The sequence below is a fragment of the Budorcas taxicolor genome, chromosome 15 (assembly GCF_023091745.1).
Source record: "Budorcas taxicolor isolate Tak-1 chromosome 15, Takin1.1, whole genome shotgun sequence".
Taxonomy (NCBI): domain Eukaryota; kingdom Metazoa; phylum Chordata; class Mammalia; order Artiodactyla; family Bovidae; genus Budorcas; species Budorcas taxicolor.
Window position 1 is genome coordinate 935,438 of NC_068924.1, and position 27,057 is coordinate 962,494.

Below are 27,057 nucleotides of genomic sequence, written 5' to 3' on the forward strand. Positions count from 1 at the left end.
TCCTCTGGCCATTGAACAAGGGAATTTGTTAGCTTTTACCAAGTCTTTAAAATGTAACTAGACTTTATATTCAAAAAGTTCACATCTAAGAATTTATCTTAAAGAAACAAAGCAACTATATTCACAAATACATATATATTCTATTAATTATATACTTCCAAGTTTTTTATAATCAGAAAAAATAATGTGATTTGGGGAGAAAACCAAAAAATAGAAAAATTTCCATAGGAAATTATTAAATAATTTTAGTTGCTGGACACATTAAACCTAGCTGAGTTAATCCTGAGAATCCCAGTGATCACCTGTTCTCTTATCTATTATCTAGTCTATTATCTATTATAGATTTTATCTGGACTAACTGGACACCATTTACTTTTCAATTTTCACAAGAACTTGGTCAATGAGTCACCCATATTTACTGCTTATTGTTTAATATGAATCCTTGTAACCATTTGAAAAGTCTCCAAGGGAAAGCTCTCCTCTGGGTGTTTACTCTGTCTGGGCCAGTCATCAACATGAGATCCAGCTCAGTTTCCTTTGCACTTTGTCCTTTTTTACATAATCTCTGTTAAAAGATGCACCAGGATTTGAGACTACTGTTTTAGGTTGTTAAGTCAGGACATGCCTCAGTTTCATGAGGCACTGTGGTCATGCAGAAAGAACAAGATATGGATTCAGATTTAAATCTCAGCTCTACATTTATTAGCTGTGTGATCTTATTGTTCAGTTGCTACATCATGCCTGACTCCATGTGTGACACCCATGGATTGCAGCACTCCAGTCTTCCCTGTCCACCATCTTCCAGAGTTTGCTCAAACTCATGTGCATTGACTCGATGATGCCTTCCTGTTGTCCCTTTCTCCTCCTGCCTTTTCCCAGCATCAGGATCTTTTCCAATGAGTCAGATCTTCACATCAGGTGGCCAAAGTATTGGAGGTTCAGCTTCAGCATCAGTCCTTTCAAGGAATATTCAGGACTGATTTCCTTTAGGATTGACAGGTTTGATCTCCTTGCTGTCCAAGGGACTCTCAAGAGTCTTCTCCAACACTACAGTTCAAAAACATCAATTCTTCGTTGCTCAGTTTTCCTTATAGTCTCTCACATCCATACATGACGACTGGAAAAATCATAGCTTTGACTATTCAGACCTCTGAAAGTGATGCCTCTGATTTTTAATATGCTGTTTAGGTTTTTCATAGCTTTTCTTCCAAGGAGTAAGTGTCTTTTAATTTCATGGCTGCAGTCAATGTCTGCAGTGATTTTGGAGCTCAACAAAATAAAATCACTGTCACTGTTTCCATTGTTATTTGCCATTGAAATGACGGGACTGGGTGTCATTATCTTAGTTTTTGAATGCTGAATTTTGTCAGCTTTTTCACTCTCCTCTTTCAACTTTATCAGAACTCTTTAGTTCCTCTTGGCTTTTTGCCATTACGGCGGTATCATCTGCATATCTGAGATTGTTTATATTTCTCCTGGCAATCTTGATTCTAGCTTGTTTGATTCATCCATCCCAGCATTTCACATGATGTACTCTGCATATACATTAAATAAGCAGGGTGACAATATACAGCCTTGATGTACTCCTTTCCTGATTTTGAGCCAGTCTGTTGTTCCATGTCCAGTTCTAACTGTTGCTTCTTGACCTGGATCCAGGTAAGGTGATGTGGTATTTTCAACTCTTTAAGGATTTTCCAGTTTGTTATGATCTTATGCTTTTTAAAAAGGTTAATAATGCCTACTTTTTAGTGTTATGAGAATAATGAGAGTGCATATACACACCTGGAAGCCTGGTGGCTCAGACGATACAGTTTGCCTGTAGTTCAGGAGACTGGGGTTTGATCCCTGGGTTGGGAAGATCCCCTGGAGAAAGGAATGGCTACCTACTCAAGTATTCTTGCCTGGAGAATTCCATGGACAGAGAAGCCTGGGAGGTTACAATCCATGGGGTTAAAGAGTTGGACACAACTGAGCAACTAACACTTTCATACACAGTTGGGCCTGGAAGGGAAGCACAACTCAGTGAACATCACTCTCCTTCATCGTCCACCTCTCCTCATTCCCTGGTATGAGCACTGGGGAGAAGGGACTCCTGCAGAATACAAGGGGATGTCATGTAAGGAGTGGACATGAAGACGGAAAGAAACCAGTGGCTGGAGAGACAGAGGGGGTTTGATAGTGAGGGTCAGAACTGCCAGAAAGCCTGGACTGGCTGTTTTGTAAATGTACGAAGGGTCTCGGGAGAGGAGGGTAATCCACCTGGCTTACACAGATTGGCAGAAAGGAAGGTGGGTGAGGTAGGGGCATGGGAATCATTACTACTCTCTCCTGACAGGCTAGGTCACCAATGGGCAAAGGAACATTAGGCCAGGTAAACAAGGTTGGTAACATTTCAGGTAAGAAACAGAAACATAACAGCAAGATTAGGATATTTTCTTAATGTCACAAACATTAGCTAGCTCTTAGCAGCCCTGGGATTTCTTTGGAGGTAATGATGCTGAAGCTGAAACTCCAGTACTTTGGCCACCTCATGAGAAGAGTTGACTCATTGGAAAAGACTCTGATGCTGGAAGGGATTGGGGGCAGGAGGAAAAGGGGATTACAGAGGATGAGATGGCTGGATGGCATCACTGACTCGATGGCCGTGAGTCTGAGTGAACTCCGGGAGTTGGTGATGGACAGGGAGGCCTGGCGTGCTGTGATTCATAGGGTTACAAAGAGTCGGACACGACTGAGTGACTGAACTGAAATGAACTGAACTGAACAACCCAAATTGGTTTCTTTGACTATCAAAGGAAATGTCAAGTCTGGGAATAAGATTAAGGTTTGAATTAAATCAACTACAGGGACTTCCCTGGTGGCCCAGTGGCTTAGACTCCGCACTCCCAATGCAGGGGGCCCGGGTTCAATCCCTGGTCAGGAAACTAGATCCCACGTGCTGCAACTAAGACCCAGAGCAGCCAAATAAATAAATAAACATAAATATATAAATATAAAAAAAGAAAAAAAATAAATCAACTACAATTAATAACAGTTAAGCATTATAACCAACCATATAGCACAGGGAACTATATTCAATGTCCTAAGATAAACCATAATGGAAAATAATGTATATGTGTGTGTATATATATATATATATACACACACACACACATATATATTCAAATATATATACATATATATAAAATATATATTAGAACATACACATATATATATTAGAATATAATTCTTATATATATAAGAATGTGTATACATATATATATAACTGAATCACTTTACTGTACAGGAGAAGTTAACATTGTAAATCAACTATATTTCAATTTTTGCCAAAAACTTATATTAACTCACAAGCAGTATATATGACTATAAAATTTACTTGAAAATTTATGGAGCCAAGAATTACCAAGATACTTTTGGGGAAATAACAAAGATGGAAGGCATGTTCTAGTAGATGAAAAGCTCATTATAAAAGTATAGTAATGAATTTGAAACAAGAGTAATGGAACCGAATAAAAAGGTCAGAAATAAATCCACATATGTATATGTGGTCTGTTAATTAATGACTAAGAGAGCTCTGCACTGCAGAGGAAAATTACAAGTGATTTCAACAAATGTTGTTGGGGCAAGGGCATCTCCATGTGGAGCAGAATGAAATGATTCCTATCTCAGACCACACATAAAAATAAATGCCCAGCTGGACTGTAGAGTTACATGTAAAAGACAAATTAGATAAGCTTTTGGTAGATAACACAGAAGAACCTCCAGATCCTAAGATCTTAGGATAGAGAAACAGGACACGAAACATTAATCACCGATAAACTGAACTTTGTTGAAATGAAGAACTTCTGTTCAACAAAACATCATTTACAGAATGAAAGGGTAACCCATTGGAGAGAATTTTTAATACATATACACAATAAAGAAATTATTTAAAACATACATCTCAGAAATCAGTTTTAAAAAAAACCAGACTACTCACTCAAAAATGGGCAAAATATTTGAATACACATATTACAAAAGACATCAAAATTGTGAAAAACAGTATGCATATGTTTTTTAACATCATTAGTTATCAGACAAATGAAAATAAACACAGAAGACAGTACTACATATCCATCAGAATGACTAAAATGAGAAAGGGTGAAAATACCAAATATTTTATAAGGACATGGACCATGCTATGTGGCTGGTGGGAGTGGGAACTGCTATAAGCAATGAAAAAGTAGGGACATGCTGCAACATGGTTGTAGTTCAGATATCACATTGTGAAAAAAAAGTTATACACAAAAAAAGGTACACACTGTATGAGTCCATTTGAATGAAGTTATCATTTGCTAAATTTATAAAATTTGGAGAAAAAGCTAAAATTTTATGTTCCTTGTCTGCACTTTGCCAGTTTTTTGATATATTTACACTGGAGGCCAGTGCACTTAGATAAGACAAAAAACATTAAAGGCATAAGAATTAAAACAAGATGTAAAAATATCTTCATTGATAGATCACATAAAATTACACCTGGAAAAGCCAAATGTGTCAAAGATAAAACAAATTTAAGTGATAGGATTCATCAAGTTAGCAGGATATAAAATTATTATACAAGAACAAAGATTTCATATATAAAAATAATATCCAGTTATAAGATATAATGGAGGAGAAAAACGATAATCACAATAGCAGCATGACAAGATGAAATAATACTGATGATTAAATTTTTAGTGTTCAAAACCTCTATGAAGAACATTTTAAACATTTTTAAGATGCATAAAATAAACTTGAATAAATGTTAAATATCCTTTGTTCTTAGATAGGATATCCTTAAAAGATCAGTTCTTCCTAATTTATAAATTAGGAAGGTCAGTTCTTCCTAATTTATAAATTTAATGAAATCCTAAAAAAAAAACCCACCAAAACAGTTTTTGTTGCTGTTGAAGCTAAAAAAGTGATACTTGTTAATTTGGAAAAACAAACACAAAAGAATACCTAGGAAAACATTGAAAATGAAAAGCTATGAGGGGTAATGAGCCCTATTGCATTCAGCTCAGTTCAGTTTGGTCACTCAGTTGTGTCTGACTCTCTGCAATCCCATGGACTGCAGCATGCCAGGCCATCAGCAACTCCGGGAGCCTGCTCAAACTTGTGTCCATTGAGTCAGTGATGCCATCCAACCATTTCATCCTCTGTCATCCCCTTCTCCTCCTGCCCTCAATCTTTCCCAGCATCAGGGTCTTTTCCAATGAGTCAGCTCTTCACATGAGATGGCCGAAGAAATGGAGTTTCAGCTTCAACATCAGTCTTTCCAATGAACACCAAGGACTGATCTCCTTTAGGATGGACTGGTTGGATCTCCTTGCAGTCCAAGGGACTTTGAAGAGTCTTCTCCAACACCACAGGTCAAAAACATCAATTCGTCGGCACTCAGCTTTCTTCACAGTCCAACTCTCACATCCATACACGACTATTGGAAAAACCATAGCTTTGACTATATGGACCTTTGTGGGAAAAGCAGTCTCTATTTTTTAATATGCTGTCTGGGTAGGTCATAGTTTTTCTTCCAAGAAGCAAGCATCTTTTAATTTCATGGCCGCGGTCATTTTGGAGCCCAAGAAAACAAGTCTGTCACTGTTTCCATTGTTTCCCAATCTATTGCCATGAAGTGATGGGACTGGATGTCATGATCTTAGTTTTTTGAATACTGAGTTTTAAGCCAGGTTTTCACTCTCCTCTTTCACGTTAATCAAGAGACTCTTTAGTTTCTCTTCACTTTCTGCCATAAGGTTAGTGTCATCTGCATATTTGAGGTTATTGATATTTCTCCCAGCAATCTTGATTCCAGCTTGTTCTTCATCCAGTCCAGCATTTCATGTGATGTACTCCACATATAAGTTAAGTAAGCAGAGTGACAATATACAATCTTGATGTACTCCCTTCCCAATTTGGAACTAGTCTGTTGTTCCATGTTTGGTTCTAACTCTTGCTTCTTGACCTGCATACAGATTTCTCAGTAGGCAGGTAAGGTGGTGGTCTCGTATTCCCATCTCTTGAAGAATTTTCCACGCTTTGTTGTGATCTACACAGTCAAAGGCTTTGGCATAATCAATAAAGCAAATGTTTTCCTGGAATTCTCTTGCTTTTTCAATGATCCACAGATGTTGGCAATTTGATCTCTGATTCCTCTGCCTTTTCTAAATCCAGCTTGAATATCAGGAAGTTCGCAGTTCACATACTGTTAAAGCCTGGCTTGGAGAATTTTGAGCATTACTTTGCTAGCATGTGAGATGAATGCAATTGTGCGGTAGTTTGAATAGTCTGGCATTGCCTTTCTTTGGGATTGGAATGAAAACTGACCTTTTCCAGTCCTGTGGCCACTGCTGTTTTCCAAATTTGCTGGCATATTGAGTGCAGCACTTTCACAGCATCATCTTTTAGGATTTGAAATAGCTCAGCTGGAATTTCATCACCTCCACTAGCTTTGTTTATAGTGATGCTTCCTAAGGCCCACTTAACTCCTCACTCCAGGATGTCTGGCTCTAGGTGAGTAATCAATCACACCATCTGGTCATCTTTCTTGTATAGTTCTATTCTTGCCACCTCTTCTTAACATTTTCTGCTTCTATTAGTCCGTATGATTTCTGTCCAATTTACTGTGCCCATCTTTGCATGAAATGTTCCTTTGGTATCTCTAGTTTTCTTGAAGAGATCTCTAGTCTTTAATACTACACATTAAAACATACTATACAGCCTTCATTTTTAAACTTTGTGCTACTGGTACATGAAGAGCACCAATAGAATGGAACAAAGTTTGAGAAATAGACAACACAACATATGGAAACCTAGCACATCACTAGGGCAAAGAGGCGGCTTTAATAAATGATGGACAGACAACTGGATAGTCATTTGTAAAAGAGAAAATTAAATCTATTCTTCACAACTTTACACAAGAGTAAACTCTAAGTGGATCAGAGATCTAAATGTGGACAAATGAAACTATAAGAGCACAAAAAAAAAGTAATGCATTATAGACAAAGGGCGAATATCCTTAACATAAAAGTATTTTTATTAATTGGTGGGGGTGGAAGAACTAAAGATCTTAGGAAAAGGGGTTAAATACATGAACAAGCAATATACCAAAAATGGCCCTGAAATATATATTTACAGTTCAATTTCATTCATAACAGAAATACAAACTAAAACTACATGGAGATGCTCATCCACTAGATTGCCAAAAAATCAAAAGCTTGACAATAAATTCTAATGGTGAGGCTTTGGAGAAATAGGCTGTCTCACATATCTTCAGCAGAAATACAAAACAGAGTAACCTCTATGGAGGGAATTTGGCGGTATTTAGCAAAACTACACAAACATTTACTGTTTTACCCAGCAATTCCACCTTCCAGGAATTTACTCTGAAAATACACATCCATAAATATGAAAATGTTAACACTGCAAAAATGTTTATATAATTGTAAATACTGTAGCTACTTAAATATCCAAATACAGGAAAATGATAGAATAAACCATTGTATTTAAACTCAAGGGAGTACTATGCAGCTATGAAAAACAGAAAAATCTATATAAATTGTTTGGTATAATTTTCAGGATACATTGTTTGGTGGGGGGTAGGGAGACAGTATATATAGCATACAACTTTTTGCATAAGAAAAATGGAGAAATTAAAATACACAAATTCATTTTTAGCAAAAAGAAATACAGAAAAGATAAACAAGAATGAAATTGTTTACTTACAATAGAGCAGAGAGAGGGATATGGGAGGGAAGAGAATAAGATTTAAAGGCACAAGAATATACACTGAAGTATTACGGGGTAAAGAAGCATTTCCCCTTGCAACCTTCTCTCCAAAGACTGAAAAAAAATTACACATAAGTGTACATGTTCATGTTTGTATATGAATATATATATGGATGGGCTTCCCTGGTGGCTCAAAGGTTAAAACCTCTGCCTGCAATGCGGGAGACCTGGGTTTGATCCCTGGGTCGGGAAGATCCCCTGGAGAAGGAAATGGCATGGAACATACACACATAGAGAACAGTTGTTTTAATGATAAAAAGTTAAAAATTGGTGAATCTGAGTAAAAGGTAAAAAGTTCTCTATTATCCCTGCACATTTTCCAAATTTGATATTATTTCAAAATTAAAAGTTTAAAAAATGTAATCTGGTTTCAAAGCACTACTGAAAAGCTCAGAAATCAAGAGTCGGATGATCAGCTGCTGTGTGCTTTCATGTATGTCTATGACAGATGGTTAGATGTCATTTCACAAGTCCTATTTCTAGACTATCAAGACCTACAGACAAAACAAAAGACCATCAGATATGCAATTGCGCCTCTCATTCAACTAGGCAATGCCTTTTCACCTCTAGCAACACTTGCTCCAAGTCCAGAGACATCCCACAATCAGTTCAAATGCAACCATAGGTAGACCAAAGTTAGTTTTATAAGCTTACAGCTGAGAAAATACTGATTTTAAACATAACAAATCAACTATTACGCGCAATCACTGGTCAAGGGCCCTTTGAATCTTGCTTTACCACTTACAACATCAAGGCACACAGATTAAATATTCTTTTATTTGACCCAAATTATTAGAGTGATAACATTTAAATTACACATTGGAAAGCACTGCAATTATCTCTCAAAAAAACAGACAATGGTGGCTTAATTAAAAGCACTTGATAAACAAGATACAGAAAACTCAAGATGTCAAAATAAGTAAAAGGTGAACATATACCTCGACACACAGACTGAAATATTTGACTACACAATTTGATTCAACCATTTTTGTTAGTAGTCATCTCAAAAGCAATTAGAGAAATACGTACCTAAACTGTTGAGAGGTTGTCTGGGGAGAAGATTATGGGGAAATACATGTTTTGATAAAGATTTCAATGTCTGAATTTTGAAGAATATGCATTGCATTTATGATTTAAATAGCTAAAATCAGATTTAGCTACCAGTCACAGAACAGATATACAAATGTGCTTGGCAAAGGAAAGCTATATGAACTGACTTCATAGAGACTGATCTATACTGCTAGTATTTTGAGACCTAGTTATTAAACATTAAGTTCAGAAATATTAAAAGGGAATAAGATAAGCAAATGATGAAATGTAGACATTTTTCATTCAAGAATATGGAAGCTCTTTGGACTCAAAAAAACCAAATCTTTATTCTATAATGAGCTAAAAAAAAAAAAAAAAAGAATTAGCTTTAAAAAGCCATAAAACACTGTGAGAAATGTATAAGGAATACAAAAAAGGACAACAGATTACACTGGGCGAAAGTTATTTTTAAATACAGTATATTTCAAGAGAAAAATTTTACAATGGGAAACTTTTTAATTCCATTTTTCTAATAAAGACTTTTCTCTTTATTAAAACATAAAACATTTTCTTCTTGAACCTTTATATGTAAAATTTATCGAACTGACAATTTCCTTAGTAACACAGGTGAAATATGCCAAGCAATTTACATATAAAATTAGAAAGCTAATTTTGGTTTTAACTGCATAGGTTAAGTATTATTATTGCATAGGTTCCAAAATTACTGCAAAACTACACTGAGTAAATTTTAAATTTGGAAGCACCACCTTGTGGACAAAGAACGAACTTCTCAATGGCAGGAGTCAAGATGGGGTTTCCCAGAGAGGAAACCAGTGCTCCTGAGGCACTGGTGAAACTCTATTTTCTGACCTGTACAGAGTGCCATGAGGCTCACTTTATCATTATTTGTTAAACTACATGACTTCTGTTACTGTATTTCATAATTTTAAACTTTTATGGAAACCATATCCAATATGTACCCAAATTGAAAGTCTGAATGCCTGAATTTCCTAAGTACCACTTTTATTTCCTAGAATTATAAATGTACTATTATATTTTTGATATAGAACGTCAGAAAAAGATATTCTTTGGTAAATGATGAAAGAAGTTTTCCCCTCAGAATGTTTTCACTGAGGCTTTCTCTCAGCCTCTGAGGAAACTGCAGGGGTTCTGCAGTCATCACCTCCACACATATATCTCAACTCGAAAAATCATTCAAAAAGCCCTAGATTTTACTGCATCAATATACAATATAAAGGATATGTGGCATATTTAACTATGCAGCAATATTCATCAAAAATGTCTTTCTTTCCTACTTTAATTACTATAGCTGCTGCAGCTGCAGCTAAGTCGCTTCAGTCGTGTCCGACTCTGTGTGACCCCATGGACAGCAGCCCACCAGGCTCTTCTGTCCACAGGGTTCTTCAAGCAAGAATACTGGAGTGGGGTGCCACTTCCTTCTCCATACTTACTATAGGGTTGGCCCCAAAGTTCATTTGGGTTTTTTGTAACATTTCATGGAAAAACCCCAACAAACTTTTGGGCCAACCAATATATTTCCAGGAAGTGACATGCTATTCACAAAATGACCTGAATTAGCTGGGGAGAATTCACCTTCTCTCACTGCCAGAGTTACTTTTCACAGGAGCTAAATGCATCCCATTTAGTACTTCTTTCATACCATAGAGCAGTTTGCAGAAAGGAAGTCCTTACTCTTTTTCTCAGGAATCTGTCAGGTTGCATTAGTGACCATGTCCCTTACTATGGCTCCCATCTGAACACATCCGACTGGCAGGTGAGAAGAGTCATTGGCTGAGTTCCTAGAGACTGCCTCCCAAACCAGCTTCCATCCCACCGTGGAAAGCATCTCATCTTTGCTTCATTCAAATACTGCGAATATTAAAGATAGGAGTAGATGTGCTGGAGAATATTTCACAGGACAAGGCCTTCTGCTGAGGCCTTGATGCTACCTACTAAAATAATCCTATACCCAAATGAAGTACAGAAAATATTTTTAAGGAAACCAGGGCTACACTGCAATTCTTGACTAGGGCCCTTTCAAAGGGCTATGATATAGAGGCCAGCCACTAAGCTAATGCTGTCTTTTGGAGTTTGACACATTCTAGGTTTGAATATACCAAAGATCAGGACTATTGCTCCATCTAGTGTTTGTTTCTACCTATGAAGAAATGTCAGGCTGTTGTACCACCAAGATCTGTAACTTCCTTCAGGAGTTTTGAATAAATAGCTGCATTGTAAGATGAAAAGAACACTCTCACGGGGTCTTTTAACAGTCTTAAAAAGGAAAATGGGATTACTGAACTTAAATCTGAAGAGGTCAAATTCTTCGGTGCCCCTAAGAAGGAGTAAGAGCCATTTTCTCCTTTCTTACCTACAAGTAAGAAAAAAGTAACAGAAGCTGCTTCTCTAAGATTTTGGAATTGCCCATGCCCAATGTTACGATAAAATATTAATAGTGAAGAATCTTGGCACTGATATTCCACAGAAGTGATACTGCATTGTTAATCTAATATAACCATAAGGGTCAACTGGCCAGTCTCTCTTAAAAAAAAAAAAAAGATTCAATATTTCTAAGAAAATATGGTTCAACTATTTTAACCCTTTTCTCTTAGATAAGGAAGAGAGAGAAACTTTAATAATGGAAAATAATGCAGGAAATTACTACCATTCAATGGAAGCACAATATTTTAGAATCTTTGCTACAACTAGAATAAGAAATGATAATTCTGGCAGACTTTTTTTACATCAACTTTTATCGAGTTGTTCAAAGTACAGGATATATGTAATCATTCAAAGTCTCTGGCTGATACCTTCAGAAGCATTAGAAAAAGAACATATATTGAAAAAGAACACATATTGAGTAACAAACAGTGAGCTTGGGCACTGCTTCATTTACACTGTTTTACGTGCAGGAAATCCAGGATGTCTAGAAATTACTAAAATTATAAAAAGGGGTAAAGCTCTTTTCCTCAACTCCGGCTAAATGTCATCACCTTAAAATACTGACACAGTGTTTGATTATAAAGCAGAAATGTACAATGGTAGATTTATTTTAGTCCTTATTCAAGAATGATATTTACACAAAGCTCTCACTCAGTATAAACAAACTATTGTATGTCAGATAACCTTCTAAGTTTTATAGAGCATTTATAATACAGGTAACATTAACACCAGATTAAAAAATAAGGAGAACCAATGCTACTCTATATGCCCTTGATATGGGAAGTTTCTCAGACAGTGGGGTCATGGTCAGGAAATGATCAAAAAAACATAAATTTTTATACATTAGTTTCTCCATCTCTGTGTAAGCAGAGATTCAAATTCTTCAGTTAACAGCAATACTCAAAATATCTTCAACTGATAAACTCTTAGTCTGCAATGTTTCCATTTTTCCCGAATCTTAAAAACTTCCAACAGCCATTAAATATATTATCTTCTGTTTCTTCTTAAACAACTAAGGTTCATAAAAGGATCGTCATCATCCTAAAACGACATCCAAATGTAAAATTAGTGACTGTTCCATGCTTCACTGAGATAAAACAGAAATGCTTACGGGCAAACAATGCCAGTAAAAGCCATCTTCTCCTTTCACATTGGGTAGGCTTTCGTGTTTCTATTTCCTTCATAAATACAAATTGTCAGGTTTTTTTCTCTTTCTCTCTTCCTTAGTAGCCTTTTCACTGTTAAAACAAATAAGCTCAACTGAATTTTTAGCAAGAATTAAAAATAAAATTTATCCTGTTCTATATGAGTGTGTATATATACACCCATAATATATCTCAATATATTTTCTCAGTTATTCATCCTACAAAAAGCAAATAAGGTACAGGAAAGCCAAAAAATAAATATTATTCAAGTCATTTCTATTAGGTTTTTAAACAGGTTTTTTTTTTCAATTTACATTTTATAACTGGTATATCTGATGTTCCAGAAACTGAAAGCCAAAAAATTAATGAAGCCACATGATCCAATTTAGAAATAACTGTAATTTTTATTCCCACTACCCATATAATGCCAGAAATAGATCCACTACTCTCAAAATGATGCAAGAAACAATCTAGCAAGCAATCTTTCAAATATTTTTTGGAAAAAGTAGATGGGCTATTTCAGTTTCAATGAGTTCCTATGCTCCTAGGTTGTTTATTACATGTACAGTATAAATAGGCAAGAATATCAGATGTTTGCTAAGAATTTAGAGAGAATGAAAAGTAACAAACCTAAAATAAGCCCCAAACACAGGATCTAATGCAGATAACATAAATCAATGATTATATATTTTATAACTATATATTCAAAAGAGAAAGCAAAACTGTACAGTTTTGGTTTATGTTTCTTTTAAGATATTACTAAAAAGGAATAACTCTTTGGTGTTAGGCTCTGTTGGCAATGTTAACACATTCAAATGTTCACCAAGTTAGCTATCTCTAGTGATATACGGATGTCTTGAGAAATACAAATTTGCTCTCACTTGTTGATTCATTTTCTGCTACCATAAAAGGCAGAACTGATTTATAAATGAGTTAAATCCAAATTACAGTAGAGAATTTGCTAATAGTTCTCCTTTGCAGTTAACTTGAAGTATACAAAGTTTTTTAAGTAACATATAACCATATGTATATCTAGATGCTCTGGAATTAACAAATACATCAACAATTGCTCACTTTTCTCCTGGAGGCAACATGTTAGTATTTAATAGACAGACTGTATGAGTTCATGTTGCCATTTTTCTCTGTAGCCCGAGTTCTGGGGAGTCTCTCCAAGCTGTTTCAAAACTACATATGGGACACAGGGAACGTGACAGCAGCAGGTGAAGCTCAAAATCATAGGCATTATTCACATGCTACAATGGGGATAAACCTGGAGAACACTGTGCTCAGTGAAATAAACCAGGCGGAAAAAGACGAATACTGTATAATCCCACTGATCTGAAGTGTCAGAGCAGTCAAAATCATAAGGACACTAGAGTGGTTGCCAGGGGCTGAGGAGAGGGGAAATGGAAAGACATGGTTCAATGGGTATAGATTTTTGGTTCTGGAAGATGCACAGGTTCTGGAGGCTGTTGCACAACAATGTGAATACACAACACTAGTGAACTACTGATAATTGTACACTTAAAGCTGGTTGAGATGGTAAGTTTTATGTTCATGTTTCTACCACAGTTGAAAACTACCACCATGCACCCTTACGTAGGAAATGTGTAGAGCATATAATGAGGATTTAATAAACATTCTATTAAAAAGTAACATTAAAACTTCTATGATATTATCACCGCTATTTCTCCAAACATAAACAACAAAAGTTAAAAAAACTATTCTGATCCTACTGTTAACTGGGCAGGTAAATAAGAGCTGAGTGAATATTAGATGTTAAATTTCAGGCCTTTCACGTCTGAGACATTTCCACTGACAGGCCCTCAACAGAGGCCGCTCACTGATTCCACATTAACTATGGTTCCAAGGAAGGTGATCAATGAAACTATATTAAGAAATAATTTTCAGCAACTAGCTTAGCAGTTCCTATTCAGATTTTATAAACACTAAAATTATTTAAGATTTAACATAGTATTTTATTACCTCATCTGATTCAAAGTCGACCCCTTTGGCGATCTGGCTCTGGGACATGGGTTTGCTTGATGATGAAGTCCTCGAGCCTCTGAGGCAAAATAGGAGAAAAACAGAGAAGATGAACCAAAAATTCATCACAGGAGCCTTTCTTGCCAAACTTTTCATTTTAGTAGTAGCCATAAATAAAAACAGCTAGTACATTCTCTTCGAGCGACATTAGAGGCAGTAAAAGCTCAGAGATGTGTGAGGAAAAGCACTCTGAGGTCAAGGTCTGAATTCCAGTTCTGCCCTTTATGAGTTACATGGTTTCCAGCAAGGTACTCAGCCTCTGTGCCGCAATCTCCTCAGATATGAAATGAGGATAATAATACTTTTTTTAGGGATTAAATGTGTTAGCCATAAAAAGGAATGAAACTGGGTCATTTGTAGAGATGTGGATGGACCTAGAGAACTGTCATACAGGGTGAAGTAAGTCAGAGAAAGAAAAACAATTATCTTGCATTAATGCACACATGTGGAATATAGAAAAATGGGAGAGACGAATCTATTTGCAAAGCAAGAATGGAGACAGACGCAGAGAACAAACATACAAACACCAAGGGGGGAGGGGGAGGAGTGGGAGGAACTGAGAGACTGAGTTGATGTATATGTACTCTTTAGTTGTTGCTGATTAGTCACCAAGTCGTGTCTCACTCTCTGTGACCCCATGGAATGAAGCCCACCAGGCTCCTCTGTCCATGGGATTTTCCAGGCAAGAATACTGGAGTGCGTTGCCGTTTCCTTCTCCAGGGGATCTTCCCAACCCAGAGATCAAACTTGCGTCTCCTGCATTGGCAGGTGGATTCCTTCCCGTTGAGCCACCAGGGAACCCATATACTATTGACACTATCTGTAAAATAGATAACTAGTGAGAACATACTATGTAGCACAGGGAACTCCACTTACTGCAGTGACCTGAATGGGAAGAAAATCCCAAAGTGAGGGAATCGATGTATAGGTATGGCTGATTCATTCTGCTCTACAGTAGAACCTAGCACAGCAATGTAATTATACTCCAATAAAAATTAATTACAAAAATAAAAATAAAAAGCAATAGCCACTTAAAAAAAGATTAAATGTGTTAATATATGTAAACACTTTGATCAGTGCCTGACACGTATGAAGCATTTCACAGATGTTTGCTTGTATTATCATAGTTCTTAGCATATATTAACACGTATCTACTACTATCCTCTACTCCTCAAAATTATGGCAACATTGAAATATTTTAATTCAACTATCAGCTATATTTCCATAAAAGGATAAAAGGATCTTGGAAAAGCCTCACTGCTTTCTGGGGTTGCCTCAGTTAATATCATTCATGTTCTGTCCAAATTGAATAGCAAACATTTATTTAGTACTTGATCCCTGCCACGTACCAAATGATAGGCCCTGGGAAGTATCGGTAACCAAGATAATCAAGAATCTGCTTTTATGAAGCTTAACTTGTAGTAATGGAATTCATATTCCTGTCTTTTTACTAACAAAAATTTTAAGTAATCTTAGAACAGGAGCCAGCAATCTTGGTTAGCAAGCCAAATCCAGCCTACCTGTTGCCCATAGATCTGAGCTAAGAATGGTCTTCAGCTTTTGAAATGGGTACATTTAAACGGTTGTTTAAGTATCTACATAGTATCCCTAATATTGTCTCCTGGCCCACAAAGCCTAAAATATTTACTGCTGCTGCTAAGTCGCTTGAGTCGTGTCTGACTCTGTGCAACCCCATAGACGGCAGCCACCAGGCTCCCCCGTCCCTGGGATTCTCCAGGCAAGAACACTGGAGTGGGTTGCCATTTCCTTCTCCAATGCATGAAAGTGAAAAGTGAAAGTGAAGTCGCTCAGTCGTGTCCAACTCTGTGCGACCCCATGGACTGCAGCCCACCAGGCTCCTCCATCAATGGGATTTCCCAGGCAAGAGTACTGGAGTGGGGTGCCATTGCCTTCTCCCAAAATATTTACTACCTAATCCTTTACGAAAAAGGTGGCTGGCTCCTGTCACAAATGAAAGCAGCGTTTGTGAATTCCTAGCCAACGATTTATTACCATGCTTTGGAATGTTACTACAGCAAAAGAACTGAAGGTCTTGTCTGGACAAACTATTTGAAACAAGAGGTCTTATGTCAGAAGGAAACAGAAGAACACACAGGTTCTCAGGCACAAAGGTAAAGGAGGATATGACGAGCAAACTCGAAGGCAACACAGCTTCAGAGACAGCAGATCAAGGAATTTATCAACTGATCCAACTGGGACACCCCTACCTCTCTGTATTTGACCTAAGCTGGAACTGGTCATTGTTGACTGGTTTCCATCTGTGACACAAAAACAGAGCATTAAGAGCATAAACCCGAAGCCCACCATGGCAGGCAGGGCATTGTGGATGCGGGGGCTGGGGAAAGTGGAAAGTTAAGAAAGAAGCACCCACTGAGACCTGACTCTGCCTGCTGCTGTCTCCCCAGACAAATAACCAGCGGTGCCCAGACATCTACACCAGACGCTGGCTCATGTGATCATAGCAGGGGTCCTTAATTCTACACCAGAGGACCCCACAGACCGACAGATCTAGTCTATAAGAGGTATCCTATCCTTAGAAATCAGTGCTGGAAGGAAAGAATGACTATATTGCTTTGACTGCTAGGCCAAATAAATAAATGGCTTTTGTCCTAAATGACCAAAAAAAAAAAAAGTTTAATTTGATGAGCTTTAAGGCAGAGAGGGTGTATTAAATTGTGTGCAGGAGCTCTAAGTCATCTTCATTTTTGCACAGATATATTTTGGAGCCACAGGTCAGAATTCCTGTCTAAAGATGTTTGGCCAATTATGTCAGTTGTAGCACAGTCACAAGCATAAGATAACATGTTAAATTGGCCTTGGTACATAAAAGGTGCCCCTGAAATGTCAGTTCCCTTCACTGCGAGGTTTAACAGGATCCCCTCCATCTCTCCTCTTCCCCCTGGCCTGATGGGACCAGGTCTTCTCTTGCTCGTGGCTTTAAGATGAGGGTGGGTACCACCAGCTCTATCAAATCTGGAAGGGTCCTCTTATTCCCAGTACAACAAGGTAGAGTTAGTCACTCAGTTGTGTCTGATTCTTTGCAACCCCATGGACTGTAGCCTCCCAAGCTCCTTTGTCCATGGAATTCTCTGGGCAAGAATACTGGAGTGGGTTGCCATTCCCTTCTCCAAGTGATCTTCCAGACACAGGAATCAAACCCAGGTCCCCCACATTGCAGGCAGATTCTTTACTGTCTGAACCACCATGGAAGCCCACAACAAAGTAGAGTTTGCTGCAATTTTTCCAAGGAAAAGTGGATAGACCACCATTGCCTATTCAGCAGAAGAGAGTTTTACAGCTGAAAGTTCTTTCCTTTTTCAAGTTAACCACCAGAATATCAGTGCTTTCACTGCCTACCATTCTTCCTATCACTCTCATTCTATTTCCCTGTTCTTCCTTATAGAGGTGTTACTTTGTGCCAGGTACTGAGAAAGTTAACTTAGGCAAGTTGACAGGAAGTCCAAGGCCCCTTTAAGGAAGTGAACAGTTTATCTTTTTAATATTCTTTTGCCTTCGCTACGTAGGCCTTATAAGCCTCAAGGACATGTATTTTTTAAGCTCAAGATGTATGCTGTGGGAAAAGAGGTCTGACAAAACTTTAACAGCCTTGAGGCATTCTTTTTATTTATTCTCAACAGCCAGTTGAAAAGTATATAATGCTTTTATACAAATATTTCAGTGCTTAAATATATTTAATGCTCTGCTTAAACTAGCAAGGCAGATACTCTTCTACCCCCTTCCTGTGCCTTTTGCTAGAATACTTTTCTATCACTTTCACTTTAATAAAATCTCAGCTACACAAAGCTCTGAGTGACTGAGACTGCATCTTTGGTCCCAGAGTTAAATCTTCTCCTTTAGAGACCACAAATCCTGCACCATTCACCATAAGCTATCAGTACTGTACTTAGCACTTCACTAACATTAACTCACTTCTAAGCCTCATAATAACCCTTGGAGATGAATATTCTTGTCTTCATTTTACAAATAAGGACACTGAGGCACAGAAGAAACTTGTACAAGGCCCATACTCAATAAGTGGTAGAGTTTAATACTTCCAATTATGACTGAAATAAATATATCAACCATGTTATTACTAAATAATTTCCACCAAACAACCTAAATCGTGTCACCCAGTCACTGTCATTAGGAAAACAAATCTGCCAAGGCTGATTTCAGATTTCTTGCCAAAATGTTAGTTTATAAATGGTCTCTTGTCATTTAAATGACTCTTATTACATGCACAGAGGTCTGAGAGTTTAATCTATTATGTTAAGAGGCAACAGCAGAGGATGAACCTAGAGATTATTATAATAAGCAAAGTAAGTCTGAACGAGGAAGACAAATACCATATGATATCACTTATACGTGGAATCTAAAATACAACTCAAATGAACTTATCTACAAAACAAAAACAGAGTAAGAGACACAGAGAACAGACTTGTGCTAGTCAAGGGGGAGAAGGGTAGGAATGGGATAGACTGGGAATCTGGAATTAACAGATGCAAACTATTATATATAGAATGGACAAACAACATGGTCTTTCTGTATAGCACAGGCAACAGTATTCTATATCCTGGGATAAACCATAATGGGAAAGAATGTGAAAAAGAATGTATATATATGTATAACTACTCTGCTGTACAGCAGAAAATAACACTGTAAACCAACTAATACTTCAATAAAATTAAATAAAAGCAGCAGCAATGGCAGAGGTGAGTCCTGGAGCAGAATGCCTGGTCCGTGACTGGCTGGTGACCTCAGGTAAGTTATTTAAACTACCAAGCTTCACTTTCTTCAAAGGGAAAAGGGAGGAAAACAGAGTTATAAATACATTTACCTCCTGGAGTGACTGTAAGCAGCAAACAAGCTAATTCATATGCAAAGACTTAGAATGGTTATCTGACATACAGGAAGTGCTAAAAGCTGAAACTGAATATTAACAAAATACAAAGCTATTTTCTGTTAATTGGAGAGAACACAGTACTCTAAGAAGAAAATCACTGGGTAATAAAGGCAAAAGGAAATGAATGACAAGTTGTTCAAACTGTCATTGAAAATACTTGTAATAATGATGCATCGACTATGAACTAGCCCCTGGTCTATTTTTCACTTCTGTATATACATGACTGCTTCCCAGGTGGCTCAGTGGTGAAGAATCTGCCTGCAATGCAGGAGATGATGGTTTGATCCCTGGGTCGGGAAGATCCCCTGGAGGAGGGCATGGCAACCCCACTCCAGTATTCTTGTCTGGAGAGTTCCATGGACAGAGGAGCTTAGTCCATGGGGTCACAAAGAGTCAGACATGACTTAGTGACTAAATAGCAACAACAAATACATGACTTCTTGAAAATGAATCTGTTAGACTTCCATGACTTAGAAAAATGTATAAGGAGAATTCTGGATAATGTTTAATTTTTTCAGATGTTTCTTTTTGCAGGAAGTGACTATACCTACCTTTGATCAGTTTTGAAAGTAGTCAGGAAAATGTTTTCTTCGGTATCTGACTCATCCACCTCAATCACCTAAGAGGGAGAAACAGCAAATAGTCTTTGTGGGGATGGAAAATTTGAATAAAAAGGCATTAAATAGTCTAAAAATACATTTTTAATAAAAATTTACAAAAAAGGAGGCAGAAACCATGTGAGCAGCACCCATAAAACCTAAAGCTCTGCCTGACCTCCTCCCTAAGACCTCTTCATTTTATGTATGGTTTTCTGTATAATATGTGTGAGCTCACTTCTATCCTGTACTATGGCAGCCTGGGTACCTACAGGAACATGTATCTAGACTGGTGAAAGACTCACATAGGGTCACATGCAGACAGTGCCCTGTGATTCTCTTGGGTTTGAAATGAAAGACCATTGTTGTTTCATCTCTAATTAAAAATGAGTATATAAGACTGTGTGGGAAGTACGGGATATCTGTTTTTCTGTTCCATTTATTCCTATTAAATACCACTTGTTGCCTTTAAGCCTCACTAAAGATATTTATGATTGTTGATTCTATAATCCAAAATACTATCTATTCTATATTTCTGTTAAAGTGAAAGTGAAAGTGAAGTTGCTTAGTCGTGTCCGACTCTTTGCGACCCCGTGGACTGTAGCCCACTATGCTCCTCTGTCCATGGGATTCTCCAGGCAAGAATACTGGAGTGGGTTGCCATTTCCTTCTCCAGGGGATCTTCCCAACCCAGGGATCGAACCCAGGTCTCCTGCATTGCAGGCAGACGCTTTAACCTCTGAGCCACCAGGGAAGCCCTTTCTGTTATCTTGACACTTAATATACACATTTGCTATGTCTTCATCTAACTGATAAAGTCAAAGACAAAGCAGTGAAAAAAATAGCACTTGCGATCCATTTCTTCAACAGGTTAACATTGAACTATTAGTCAAAAACCATTAAATGAAGCTGTCTAATCAGCTATGAATCCAGACAATATTTTTGTCCATGAAACTATAAGAAGATTGTCTTATGTACCTTGAAGGAATCTAACGCCTTCAGCATTCCCCTAAACCACCACTATGTATCCCCAATTAAAAAAAAAAAATGAAAGAAAAAGTTTGCCATGACTTAACTCTTTTTGAACTCATATTCTTCCATTATAAAAGAAAAATCTAGAAGGGAAGCTTCCTTGTCGACATGATGAAAATTTTGTTTGTTTTCACATTTGAAACAATAGAGGGCAACAACTGACGGAATAATGAAATGGAGGTCAGGATAAAAGGACCAGTACACTCAGAGATAGTTGTATAATAGGAAGAGGTAAAAAAAAAAAAAAAAAAAAAAAAAAGATGAAATTAAGAGAGATAAAAGAACAATAGTAGGAGCAGGACAGAGAAGCTTTCTGGAAGAAGAGAAGGTCAGCCACATCATGAGCTCAAAGAAACCAGGAAGGGATGAATTTAACGTTGCTAGGGCAGTGTGATACAGGGCAGTGACTCTCAGCTAAGTGTGATTTTTAACCCCTACTCCCATTCCAGAAACGTCTGGCATGTCTGGAGGCATTTTTGATTATTATATCTGGCAGCGGGTGGCGGCGGTGCTGGTGGTGCTGTGCGGGTGTGGACCACAGCCGCCACTCGGAGGCAGAAGCCAGGAATGGTGCTTGAAAAGTGAGACACATGGGTTTTGAAAACGAGGGAAGAGGAGACTCAAGCCAATTTTGGACTCTCCTTGGAATCCAAAGGAACAGCAGAAGTTTCATGTTAAATCTAGAGTCACACAGAAGTCCATAAACTCAGAGCTTATAATCTGTCTTGAGTCTAGCTTCAGCCATTAAGACACAGCCAGAGTATGAAAGTAACAAAAGGACACCAACAAGAAACAAGACCTCTCTGTGCACTGAATGCCCATCTTCTGTAATGGTTTTCCACACACGGACTCTTCTGGTTCAACATTATTATTCTTAAAACTACTACAAGGGACACATATTTATGGATGTACAATCAAGGTGATTCAGTCTTTTGTTGTTTTTTTTTAAAGAGAGAAAACAAAATAAAAACTCCTAGAAGCCCCTCAGCCTATAATCAGTAAAGTTCAGTTTTAAAATTTTACATTTTTTTCTTCTTTTATTTACTCTGTAGAGCAAAGAATTGACAATCACAATGTACAAAATATAAAGTAGCCCACAACTATGAACCTTTTTTCCCTTACCTCGGTATAATTTTTAGTAGCAACATTTCGGGAGGGCTGCTGTCTTGTAGATTTAAAGGCTACAATGAAAAAGATGATACATCCATTATGTTTTTCTTATAATAGTTTAGAAAAATCTGCATGATTCTTTAGCTGAATATTTCCTAAGTTTTATCTGTAAAGGCTCATGATGACTAATTATAAAATCATTTACATTTCTTAAAATCTGAAGGTAGATGGAATTATATGTCTAATTGTCAGTCTCAAATGATTTTTCTGATTTACTCAAATAAAGTAATAAGCAATGTTCATAAAGACACCTATAGTAAAAAAGTATTTTATAACAAAATACCTGAAGGATAAAATCTGATCACTAAACAGACTGAAATCCAAATAAGTGAAAAATAACCTCCTCAGGTCTTCTCTTACAGTTGGCAATCTCTTTCCTTGTGGCTCTACTGTGTTAGGAGCCATTTGTTTCAGTAAGAGCTTCCTTCCTCTCCTCTACGGTGTTAAAAATACTCAGTTATCTAATTAATTGTCCAGAGGGAATTCTAGAAAACAGTGTATCCATTGTTTCACAATAACTTAACCTATAAATCCTTACATTTTCACCTTTGTAAACCTGGTTAGAATCATGAAGTTTATTCTTCCCAAGACTATGATATTATGATTTTACAATAAGAAATATAATTTGGTCTTCACCCACATTTCTGGCAGAGAGCCCCTAGCGAGTCAGTTAGTGTTAGTCACTCAGTTGTGTCTGACTCTTTGCAACCTCACGGACTGTAGCCTGCCAGGTTCCTCTGTCCATGGAATTCTCCAGGCAAGAATACAGGAATGGGTTGCCATTCCCTTCTCCAGGGGATCTTCCCAACCCAGGAATCGAACCTGGGTCTCCTGCATTGCAGGCGGATTCTTTACTATCTGAGCCACCAGGAAACCCCTAAAACGCTGATTTCCTGAAATGATGAGAGCCATCAAGGTGTTTTTTACTATGTTAACAAGGCAACTTTGGGACCACAACTGAGGGAGGCTGGGTACCAGGGAACCAACTAGGAAGAGAAGGTTGGAACTTTCAGTCCCCAACCTGATTTCTGGGGAGGGTAGAGAAGCTGGAGGTTGAATCAATCACCAACAGCGAATAATGTCATTAATAATGCCTATGTAACGGGGCCTAGATAAAAATCCCAAAGGAGGGGGTTCAGAGAGCTTCCAGGGAATGAATCAGGATGTTTCCACATGCCACCATGCCTAGACCGCAAACTTGATACAGACAGAAGCTCCTTTGTTCTGGACCTTACCCTAAGTATCTCTTCAACTAGCTATTGATTCATATCTTTAATATCTTTGGTAATAAGCCAGTAATCCAGAAAGTAAACTAGTTTCCTGTGTTCTGTGAGTCACTCCAGCAACTAAATTGAATCAATGAAGGAGTCATGGGAACCTCTGATTTATGGCCAATTGGTCAGAAGTATGAGAACAACCATATTCCAGCATGTGACTGGCATCTGAAGAGAAGCAAGCGGTCTTGTGGAGCTGGGTCTCTCCCCTGTGAAATTTGATGCTCTCTCTGGGTAGTCAATGTCAGAATTGAGTTGACTTGTAGGATATCCAGCAGGTATCTGAGAACTGCATGGTGATATGGGGAATCACCCCCCAATATACTGGAATTAAGAGCAGAATATTAAAAACCTAGAATAAAATGTAAACAGCCCATCAGAGGTTTAAGTTTCTCCTAAGCCTTACCAGTTTCCTAACATAAAAAAAAGGTCTCCCCCAAGATAACCCCAAAGCCAAACAACAGGGCAAGAGGAGATAAAAAGACAGAGGATTTAAAGAAGTCAAATGCTCAAACAACCCCACAAAGTCCAAAATTCTCCTAGTAAGAAAACTCAGGAATCTTTCCACCTAGCCCTAAGCTACCATTTATTCCTTTTTTCCACCCCCAGTCTTGGCATGTCTAGCTAAGGGGAGAGGAAAGACAAAAGCAGAGTTCTTACCCACCTACTCTATTACTGGCCTCACATCCTACTCTACTCAAAGGCTGGACAGGGCAACTGAATGAAAGAGCTAGTGACTGCAACTCTTCCAAAAAAATATTTCTGCTCTTGTCTGAACACCCTCGACCTGGTGGCTTTGGGTATGGGCAGCACCCTAGGGGTCGGCGTGTACATCCTGGCTGGAGAGGTGGCCAGGGATAAAGCTGGACCAGCGATCGTCATCTGCTTCCTGGTGGCTGCCCTATCTTTTATGTTGTTCGGGATCTGCTATGCTGAGTTTGGGGCCCGGGTACCAGGCTCCGGTTCTGCATATCTCTACAGCTACGTCACCGTGGGACAGCTATGCGCCTTCATCACTGGCTGGAATCTTATATTGTCCTATGTCATCGGTACCGCCAGTGTGTCCAGGGCCTAGAGCTCTGCCTTTGACAGCTTGATAGGGGACCACATCTCTTCAGGTGTTACAGGGAACTTTCCCTCTTCATTTGCCCCATTTCTTGGCCAAGTACCCAGACTTTTTTGCACTGGGCCTGGTGCTTCTGCTCACAGGACTACTGACTATGGGAGCTGGTGAGTCGGCCCTGGTTAACAAAGTGTTCACAGGCTTGAACCTTTTGGTTCTCAGCTTCATCATCATCTCTGGCATCATTAAGGGAGACCCACACAACTGGAAGCTCATGGAAGAGGACTACAAATCGAACATATCTGGATCCAGTGATTCCTCTAGCTCGGGCCCTCTGGGTGCAGGAGGGTTTGTGCCTTTTGGCTTTGATGGGATTTTCCAAGGAGCAGCTATGTGTTTCTATGCATTTGTCGGTTTTGATGTCATTGCTACTACAGGGGAAGAAGCCCAAAATCCCCAGCGGTCCATCCCCTTGGGCATCGTGATCTCACTCTTCATCTGCTTTTTGGCATATTTTGGTGTCTCAGCCTCACTCACCCACATGGTGACCTACTACCAGATTCATCCTGCAAGCTCCTAGCCGCAGGCTTTCCTCTACGTTGGCTGGGGCCCTGCCAGATATGTGGTGGCTGTTGGCACCCTCTGTGCTCTTACATCCAGCCTCCTGGGTGCCATGTTCCCCATGCCCCGTGTGATCTACTCAATGGCAGATGACGGGCTCCTTTTCCGGGGACTTGCCCGCATCCACGCCCGCACCAGTACCCCCGTCATGGCCACCTTAGCTTCTGGAATTCTTGCAGGGGTCATGGCGTTATTCTTCGAGCTCCATGACCTGGTGGACCTCATGTCCATCAGGACCCTGCTGGCTTACTCCCTGGTGGCATTTTCTGTCCTTGTCCTCAGATATCAACAGGATGAGAATTTAAGCAAGACCAAGAAAACAGAGAAAGGAACTGAGATGGAGTCTGTAGTTGAAGCAAGTCCTTTGGACACTGCACCTGAAGCGGGAACTTCAAAGATTCTCAAGAGTCTCTGTCACCCTCCCAGAACCATCCCCACCGGACATGTGGCCGGATTGTTTATGGATGTGCCTTACTGCTTGTTCTCCTGTTGACCATCCTGAGTGTGATCCTGGCCCAGTGGCCCAGACGTGTGTTCTCTGGAGACCCCGTGCTCACCACAGTGGCTGTGCTGCTGCTGCTGCTCATCACTGGGGTCACAGTCATCATCTGGAGGCAGCCCCAGAGCCTCAGTCCTCTTCACTTCAAGGTCCCTGCTCTGCCTGTCCTCCCACTGGTGAGCATCTTTGTGAACATTTACTTGATGATACAGATGACCCCTAGGACTTGGGCCCAATTTGGAGTCTGGAATATGATTGGATTTATCATATACTTTGGATACAGGATCCAACACAGCTTGGAGAACAGTGAGCAATGGCCGGCAGGCAGCCTCCACTTCCTAGACTCTTGACAGCAACACCCCAGGTGCTGGGTCATCTTAACCACAGGACGTAGATGCTGGGTGGAATCCCTCCAGGCACTGGAGAATCTGCTGGTTCCAGGGGCACTTTAAGTCTCTATGGACTGTGACGGTGGGGGTGAATTTAAGGCCCTTTACTCATTGCTAGTGGATGAAATGACTTATCTGTTGTCTAGTGTTTCTAGTAAACGTTTCAAAGCATGATAGATATGTACAGAAAAGTGCATACCTCATACCTGTGCAGCAAGATGAATTTTCACAGAGAGTACAACAAGCTAATCAGAAAAAAATAAACTACTAACCTGCATGAAGAAAAAAAAAAAAAATTTCTGCTCAATTATTATTCACTAATGGACTTGTCAAACTCTCAGCTCCTTGAAGAAGAAACAAGAGCCTTCCTTTCTTTCTATCCCCAATAAATGTTTGTGTGATACATGAACATTATCAGAAAATTAAGCACTCGGTTCTATTAGGAAGGCAATGCATACTGTACTAGGGGCTAAAAGCTCTAGGTGGACTCTCTAGCTGGGTGACTGTGGCCAAGTTCTTGGCTTCTTCAAGTCTCAGTTTCCCCACCTATAAAACAGTGTTAATAATACTTCATGCTGAAAATTGTTGAAAGGATAAATAGAGGTAATTAATGTAATTGTTTTGGCAAGTAGGTATTCAAATGATGTCAAATGATGTCGCTAGTAACAGTAGATGGAGTAGCACCCAGGGTAGCCATGGTAAATTAAATGCAAAGACAGAGGCTCTTTTATTTACTTAGTCACTACCCTTTGCAGACAAACTTCTGTGGAAAATATGTGGGCTGTCAACTCTCATTCACAACTGCTGCTGGCTATAAATGTAATATCTAATAATACATGTCCCAATAAAACTCCAATGCAGTAACAAACCTCTACATTCCATGTACTTTGTTATAATAGAACTGAATCTTTATTTCTTCATTCCTCCATTCAGAATACAAACATAGAAGCTATAGTTTTAAAGTTGCTTTTGTCCCAAAGTTACAGCAACTATAGCTAGT

At 38.6% G+C, this 27,057-nt stretch overlaps 1 protein-coding gene across 1 annotated transcript in view; it reads right to left on the reverse strand.

Moving 5' to 3' along the window:
• Nucleotides 1–12,285: 12,285 nt before the first annotated feature.
• Nucleotides 12,286–27,057, reverse strand: part of MRE11 (MRE11 homolog, double strand break repair nuclease) — a 76,642-nt gene continuing 61,870 nt past the window's right edge. The window contains exons 17-21 of the mRNA XM_052652594.1: nt 22,164–22,222; nt 19,965–20,032; nt 16,718–16,768; nt 14,430–14,508; nt 12,286–12,339 (exon numbers count right to left, since the gene is read on the reverse strand). Of these exons, the coding sequence (XP_052508554.1) occupies nt 12,286–12,339; nt 14,430–14,508; nt 16,718–16,768; nt 19,965–20,032; nt 22,164–22,222 (311 nt within the window). The remainder of the gene's footprint in view (nt 12,340–14,429; nt 14,509–16,717; nt 16,769–19,964; nt 20,033–22,163; nt 22,223–27,057) is intronic.